This window comes from Macrosteles quadrilineatus, unplaced genomic scaffold (genome assembly GCF_028750875.1).
Source record: "Macrosteles quadrilineatus isolate MER2022 unplaced genomic scaffold, UCM_ALF_1.0 Scaffold_6__1_contigs__length_79288215, whole genome shotgun sequence".
NCBI lineage: Eukaryota > Metazoa > Arthropoda > Insecta > Hemiptera > Cicadellidae > Macrosteles > Macrosteles quadrilineatus.
In genome coordinates this window covers 47486259-47495011 of record NW_026542599.1, presented here as the reverse complement: position 1 = coordinate 47495011, position 8753 = coordinate 47486259, and the positions used below count along the sequence as shown (strand labels likewise).

The window sequence follows — 8753 nt, the reverse complement described above, 5'->3', positions numbered from 1 at the left end:
CAATATGTAGTACCCCACCACCCCCCCGATGGCAGCAGTGGACAGGCCGATAGCAATTTCAATTACATGCTCACTGCAACGAAACAAAAATCATCAAAAGGTTGATCTTAGACTACTAAAGGCCCCGTTTACTAGCTGTGGTGAGTGCTTCAATACTGTTGAAAACCAGCTGGACAATTATTTGTTTTTTTTATAAAAGTATAACTTTGGTTTTGTAAAAATGAGTTGCTATGGTTACCTAACAGTTCATTCCTGGTTTTTATAATTCATACACTTATGTTTTTGTCATGCTTATTAAATTCTATTTTCTATCAGTTTCTTTAATAATTTTATCATAAAAGTAGCAAAAATAGTTAAAGAAGAACCTACTTTTTCAGTGGTGACCCCGACGTGATCATTTTTTTTACCAAAATTTAGCAAAATTGCAATGTCTACTACTCAAGAAGGTAACTCCCTAGAACGAATTACTGTGAAGATTCCACAATTTTGGCCAGCAGATCCTGAGCTGTGGTTTGCGCAGGTCGAGACCCAATTCTCCTTGGCTCGGATCACATCTGATGAAACAAAATTCTTTTATGTTTGTGGAAATCTTGATGCTAAATACGCTGCTGAAGTGAGAGACATCCTCACAAGACCACCAACCAAGGGAAAATACGAAAAACTGAAAACAGAATTGATACAACGCCTAAGCTCTTCACAGGAACAGAAGACCAGACGTCTCCTGGAACATGAAGAAATGGGAGATCGAAAGCCCTCGCAGTTCCTCAGACATCTTCGTGCTTTGGCTGGTACCGTTGTACCTGACACTGTGCTGAAAACTCTGTGGTTGAGTCGTCTGCCTTCATCAACTCAAGCCATTTTAGCAACACAAAAGTCGTCTGAGCTTGATGCACTAGCCGAGTTGGCTGACGCCGTGCTTGAAATTAGCCCGCGTCATCAAGTTACAGAAGCAGCTGTCCCTACTAACAGTCCCAACTCTATGGAAGTAATGATGGAGCGACTGACGATCCTGATGACATCTAAAATGGGCGAAATCGTAAGCACTCTTCAGCACGACATTTCAACTATCAAAGAAGATCTGCGGAGTAATCAAAGTCGTCGTCCAACATGGAGTTCAAGTCAGGTTCGGCGATCAAGATCACGCTCCAAGAGCACGACAAGAGACGATGTTTGCTGGTACCACAAGCGATTCGGTAATGCAGCTACTAAGTGCACCAGGCCTTGCAGTTTCCAAGCCAACAACTCGGGAAACGATCTCGGGAGTCTCTAATGGCGGCCAGCGACTCCTCCGATCTACAGACATCTCGCCGCCTCTTCGTCACAGACAAGGTAACAAAACAACAGTTCCTCATTGACACTGGAGCAGATGTTTGCGTCTATCCACGAAAAATGCTTTCAGGTAAAATACTAAAATCTGACTATACACTATACGCAGCAAACAACACCGAAATTGCCACTTACGGGTTGCATACCTTATCTTTGGACCTAGGCCTACGCCGAGCATTTGTGTGGCGTTTTATCATAGCCGATGTTGCCAAACCGATCATTGGAGTTGACTTTCTTCATCATTATGATTTATTAGTGGATGTTCGACGTCAGTGTTTGATTGATCAGGTAACCTCTCTCGTTTCCACTGGTCGCGCAACATGCTCCAATTTGGTAAGTGGTATTAAAGCAATAAATGCAAACCAACCAAATGTCTACATGCAGCTCCTCCAATCATATGCGTCCCTTATTCGACCGGCAGGGAAACCTTCTGTCCCTGTCAAACACCAAACAGAACACCATATCCAGACAACCCCAGGACCACCAGTCTTTAGCAAACCCCGTCGTCTAGCCCCGGACAAGTTAAAGTTAGCCAAAAAAGAATTTGAGGTTATGGTCCAGTTAGGTATAGCTAGACCTTCTTCTAGCAGCTGGTCATCTCCTCTTCATATGGTTCCCAAAAAAGGAGACGAATGGAGACCATGTGGAGACTACAGAGCCCTAAATGCCAGAACCATTCCTGATCGCTACCCTATTCCTCACATTCAGGACTTTTCTCTAAAATTGCATGGTAAAAAAGTTTTCTCTACTATAGATCTTGTTCGTGCTTACCATCAGATCCCTGTAGCTCCTGATGACGTTCATAAGACTGCTATAACAACACCTTTTGGTCTTTTCGAATTTCCTTTCATGTCTTTTGGACTTTGCAATGCTGCCCAAACCTTTCAACGTTTCATTGATGGTGTACTCAGTGGCCTAGACTTCTGTTACGCTTACATTGATGACATTCTCGTAGCTTCAGAATCCGAAGAACAACACCTCATTCACTTACGACAATTGTTTGACCGCCTATCCTCTTTCGGAGTCTTTGTCAACCCAAGTAAGTGCAACCTAGGAGTTCCCATGGTTAGTTTTCTCGGATATCAAGTTTCCGGAGAAGGGATAAAACCCTTACCTGAAAAAGTGAAAGCTCTTGACTGTTACCCCAAACCAAAGACTGCAAAGGAATTAAGAAGATTCACTGGTATGCTAAACTTTTATCGTAGATTCCTACCCCATTCAGCGTCCCAGCAGAGCACACTAAACGACCTTCTGAAAGCCAATCTAAAAGGTAATATGCCTATTAATTTGACTACAGAAAGTGAACAAGCTTTTGAAACTTGTAAAAAAAGCCTCAGTGAAGCCGTTATGTTGTCTCACCCTGCACCGAATGCCTCACTTGCAATCTTTTGCGATTCATCAGACTATGCTGTAGGAAGTGTATTGCAACAAAAGGTAGGACAAAACTGGCAACCACTATCTTTCTTTTCCAAAAAGTTAAGTCTAACTCAACAGAAATACAGTACTTATGACAGAGAACTAACAGCAATTTATCTTGCCATTAAGTATTTCAAACATATGCTAGAAGGAAGACAATTCATAATTTTTACAGATCACAAGCCTCTGACCTTTGCTTTCCGTCAAAAACTTGATAAGTGTTCTCCAAGACAGTTCCGTCACTTGGAATATATTGGACAGTTCTCAACTGACATTCGCCACGTTTCTGGACAAGAAAACGCAGTTGCAGATACCTTCTCTAGGATAGAAGAAGCCACTGCCTCCTTAAACTTCCAGGCTTTGGCAGAGTCTCAAGCTCAGGATGAAGAACTACAACACTATTTAGAAACAGAATCCAACCTAAAGCTCAAGCAAGTGCTGCTACCAGGAACGGAAATCTCACTTTATTGTGATGTATCTACTTCAAACCCCCGTCCTTTTGTCACAAAACAATTTCGAAAAAATGTTTTTTACAGCTTGCACAACCTGTCTCATCCCGGGATAAAGGCATCCACAAAACTGGTTAGCCAACGTTTTGTTTGGCCTTCAATGAAATCAGACTGTCGATCTATGGCTCGCTCCTGCCTCTCCTGCCAGAAGTCAAAGATAACACGTCACAGTTCAACCCCAGTTGGTACGTTTGTTCCACCATCTTCTAGATTCGAACACATCCATATTGATCTAGTTGGCCCATTACCTGTTTCGGAAGGTTACAGGTATTGTTTGACTTGTGTTGACAGATTTACACGTTGGCCTGAAGCAGTTCCACTTGAGAACATAGAAGCTGAAACTGTAGCTCGTGCATTATTCACCAACTGGATTTCAAGGTTTGGAACGCCACTGCGCATAACCACAGATCAAGGTCGACAATTTGAATCCTCTCTTTTCCAGCAGCTAACACAGTTAACTGGATCAACACGTCTGCGAACGACTGCCTATCACCCTGCTGCCAATGGACTCGTTGAACGCCTTCATCGACAACTCAAGGCAGCCATAAGGTGTCACACAACAGATCGTTGGACCGAAGTTTTGCCAGTGATACTAATGGGGATCAGAGCTGCGTGGCGCGAAGATATGCAAGCTTCCTCTGCAGAACTCGTTTACGGTCAACCTCTACGACTTCCTGGAGAGTTTATGACGCCCAGCCAAGATGGACATCAATTGGATCCACCAAACTTCGTAAAGAGCTTACGTCAGCAATTCAACAACCTGCGTCCAGTCAGTGGAACTAGACATGGTGCGAAGACGCCATTCGTTTTTAAGGACCTCGCTACATGCACACATGTCTTTGTGCGGACTGACATCCCCAAGGGAGCTCTCGAACCCCCATACTCTGGCCCTTACCCTATTATCAGCAGAACCACCAAGACTGCCGTTGTGGTGATTAAAGGCTGTAATGTCACGGTATCCATGGATCGACTCAAACCGGCATACTTTTGGTCCGAATACAAGAACGATGGATATGCACCAAATAGGACAGAAAGCAACAAATCCACACAAGCACAAAGCAAGACACAAAGCATGGATGATCCTAATTATACCAAGACAAGTTCATTAAAACCTGCGATTAAGACAAAATCTGGGAGACATGTACGCTTTCCTGTACGATTTCAGGTATCATGATTTACTTCAATTAAATCATTAGCAGGGGGGTACTGTGGTGAGTGCTTCAATACTGTTGAAAACCAGCTGGACAATTATTTGTTTTTTTTATAAAAGTATAACTTTGGTTTTGTAAAAATGAGTTGCTATGGTTACCTAACAGTTCATTCCTGGTTTTTATAATTCATACACTTATGTTTTTGTCATGCTTATTAAATTCTATTTTCTATCAGTTTCTTGAATAATTTTATCATAAAAGTAGCAAAAATAGTTAAAGAAGAACCTACTTCTTCACTAGCATTTCAAAAGAAAAAAATAATAATTGTCTTAACATGTCAATAACTTAAATTATAAGGTTAACAAAATATATTTTACTCTTACCTTGCCCATTTAAGAATTATATGCAGCATTCTTGCAAGTTCGCTGGTATTTGTTTACAGCGTTTTTTTGAAACCCCAATCTAGCTTCTTTAGCAAGGATTTTCTTTTTCTGCTGCGACTAGTTCCTTTTCAAGCTTTTACTTAGGTGTGTTTTTCTATTTAGTTCTCTTAACAGGAATTAACACTTCTCTACTAGGAAACTCTAGTTTATTTTTTGATGGAATATAAGTTTTCTTCGTTGAGAATCAAATTTTACTTTACGTCTGTGAGCGCAAAGAAAAATGATTTGAAATTCTTAGGTATCCATGGATACACATTCCTTTTATCATAGTTTCACTTTGTAAATAAGACAAACAATGACATATAAATTCCTTATTCCGTCTTCAGTCTTAACTTAGTCAATGCTGGATGACTAGTTTCGGGAACAAAGTCCCATTATCAAATCCTTATTTAAAACATCAATTGAATATGGTCAAATATCCGACGTAAGTCTTCATCAATGTATACATGTAGGTTGATACGTCGGATATACGCTTACGTCGGATATTTGACCATATTCAATTGATGTTTTAAATAAGGATTTGATAATGGGACTTTGTTCCCGAAACTAGTCATCCAGCATTGACTAAGTTAAGACTGAAGACGGAATAAGGTACGTAACCTATTATATTATATTCAATTATCAGTCTTGGTGGCAAAGATGTTTAAAATATAAATTCCGACATCGCAGCAAACCTGCAGACTAAGCGAATTTCCATTTAACCTGGCTGGATTTCTACTAAGATATTCCCAAGTGAGAATTGATTTATTTCCTATTTAAATAACGTTATTTTTAGTAAGTTCTTAGGTTTGCTGCTACAGGAAAGATATTGAGGTGTAATTTTTATTGTAACGTAATTTTTATTATTTCCGTAACCGTTGGGCATCCAAAACCCTTAATTATACAATAGGTACCATTGTTTTTATCCTTCTTGAGTATAAAACCTTGGAAAAACCCTTAGAAAAATTAAACTTTTAACATTAGCAATTAGATAAATATTCATACATAACAAAAACAACTGTCAAAAAGACAATGTTTAGTCCGTGCCATTTACGAAAAAACAAAAGCATCGTAATAAGTAAAAATACAGTTCTTGAGACACAGCTGTTCCCTGAATTACGGAAATGTGCTTGACACAAATACGGAAATAGTAGAAGAAGAAACACCACAGTGGTCTAGTTGGAATTAATCTGAGCAATTTCTTTGTACTATTTTTCTACGTTATAAAAGAAATATCGACACATAAACACACGTAGCAAGAATCATCCAGAATTATCTGTTTCAGGTGTGAGCAATCCAGTTGTCCTGTGTAAATAATGTTAGATTTATAGTATTAAATGTTTGTTTTGCGAACTTGTTACTTTTACTTCAAATAAAAAATATATCCGTAGAAAAAGGGTATTTCCATGTATTTTACGCATGGAAAAATTTTAACGAACCCAACTCACTTTGTAAAAGTGTAACCACAGTTACAAAATGTAGTACTCGGCATCAATGAAAGTGTATTGCAAGTCAAGGTTAAACCACTTTGTGACAATTGACAGTAGTTTTAATACCTTAATGGCTACACCTAGGCTATATGTTGTTAAACAAATATCTTTCCAACGTAAAAATGTTCAAGTGCATTACTCTACCAAAATCCAAAACTTCGAAAAAAATATATAAAACATGTAAAGATTAGCTGTGTTTATTCCAGCTTTAACGAAAATTTCAATTACTATTTTCCAAATGAAGTCTCAGGTTAAAGAAGTATGTAGAATGGAAATCTTCTGAAAGTACAAGTTGCACAAATGAAACCATTTACATTTGAAATTCCTGTTGAAAACAGCTACCTCGCCTTCCTTATTTTATAACTTTTCTCGATCTTAAACTGGAAATAACTCGTTATTTTTCCTGATGTAAATTTCACGTTATATATGTTGTAATTTGTTCACATAACATAAGAACATTTAATATATTACTTTTATAACATTCATAAGAGCCAAGAAGAAAATCAATTGAGAATGTTGTCACAAACGTGTAGGGTGCTCAATGTAAAGTAAATATATACATATTACTACGAACATATATTTGTTGAAAATCAATACTCAGTAATCTTTTATAGAATTTTATATATTATTAATAGTTAGTTTTAAGAGGGAAACTACTTAACAAAATTATTTTTCTAGAATTAAAATATAGTTTTTATGTTTATATGTGTTCTCAGAATCAATTTCAATTTACGTAACCAGGTATTAAAAACTTCGTTAATGTAAGAATATTTGATTCTTTATAAGAGAAGAATTTTATTTATAAGAAAATTAGTTATTTGTGTAACAAAATTAAACTAGAATCAAATTGACGAAGTAAGTGCGTCTGGTTTTATGCACTCTTTTTATTCGAAAAAGTCATTGGTACATATTTAAGTTCAATCCAAATGGACCTTTTATTATTAAATTGAATTCAGAAGTTGTATCACCACAATGTCACCCAACTAAGCAGTGATATATATTCAATCTAGTGTCAATTAATAATATTCTATTTTCCTATATTTTAATACCAGCTGACTGGTTAATTATTTATTGTTTTCTGTTGTGAGTCAGTTGTACAATTTAATGTTTTTGTTTTCAGTGTTTGTACATTTTACAATGTTCAAATATATTTCTCAAATGTTTAAAGTTTATTTAATTTAGACACAATATTGGCGACGAGGATGAGTGAAATACTTAAGCTTAAAAAGGTATTAACTGCAGTCAAAATTCAAATTAGGAAAGCTTACAATGCAATTGTACAAAATAAAACAGTTAGAGAAGACATTAGTAGTGATGAAGTCACAGTGCGGTTGTCTTCATTACGGACATATTGGAACAGATTCGAAAATGCTCAATCTGAACTCGAATCATTAGCATGCAATTAGCAACTAGCAGAAGTGAAATTGAAGAGCTGTACATTACAACCGAAGTGGTGTTAAGAAACAAACTGCAATCCCCAACCACAGTTACGAATCAGTCTTCAGTAGGTCTACACCCTTCTGTTACATCAAATATTGCTTTTGCTCCGTTCGATGAAGGAGAATCATTTACAAACTTCGTTAAAAGATTTGAAAACTTTATTTCCTTGAAGGAAATTTCTGATGATAAAACCAAACTTTGCACATTACTTGCAGTGCTTCCACCAAAACTACATGAACAGCTTCAAGACCTTGTTTCTCCAGATGATCCATACAAGATGAATTACAAAAATGTGGTAACAGTGTTGAAGGATTATTTGGAACCGTTACCTAGTGTTATATCTCTTCAACACAAATTTTTGTGCCATGTTCAGCAAGACGAATCAACGATGGATTTTTCAATGGAATTGAAGAGACTAGCAAAGGATTGTCGTTTTCAATGTGAATGTGGGAAATCGGTATCAGACATGTTACTAAGAATGCAGTTTGTTAGAGGACTTAAAGATAATGATGTAAGAGGGCAGTTACTACAGAAAGAAACAAGTACTTTCAAAGAATCAGTACAAGCTGCAATTTCCTTCGAATCCTCAAGACTTGAGAGCAGCATTATATCAAATCCTAAAACAGCTGCTGTTCTTAAGCTAACAGGAAGTACTGAAAGAAAGATGCCGGAACAACAACAATATGCAAGCAAAGGCCCAACCAAGAAGACCGAAAGATATCATACAGTTCGCTCTACATTTGACCAACTGCGTGGACGGTGCTATCGATGCGGGGATAAATTCCATAAAGCTGACAGTTGCAGGTATAAGAATGAATTCTGCAATTCTTGTAATAAGGTTGGTCACTTAGCCAGGGTCTGCATGGCAAAGAACAGAGCTAGGCATATCAACCAGATCGAGGACAATGAAAATGTAAATGATATTGACCACGCAACGTACGACACATATAAGATACAAATGAATGGTTCTGACAAGTTCATGGTTGAAGTTACACTAGA

General features: G+C 37.6%; 1 protein-coding gene across 1 annotated transcript; it reads left to right on the top strand.

Moving 5' to 3' along the window:
* The first annotated feature begins 427 nt into the window (after nucleotides 1–427).
* LOC128997507 (uncharacterized) lies at nucleotides 428–1270 on the top strand. Its single transcript, XM_054423146.1, has one exon. The coding sequence runs from the start codon at nucleotides 428–430 to the stop codon at nucleotides 1268–1270; it is 843 nt and encodes a 280-aa protein (XP_054279121.1).
* The last annotated feature ends 7483 nt before the right edge of the window (nucleotides 1271–8753 follow it).

Bases quoted from the DNA above. Each gene is read 5' to 3' on its own strand.
- LOC128997507 (XM_054423146.1), top strand. From the start codon at position 428: ATGTCTACTACTCAAGAAGGTAACTCCCTAGAACGAATTACTGTGAAG.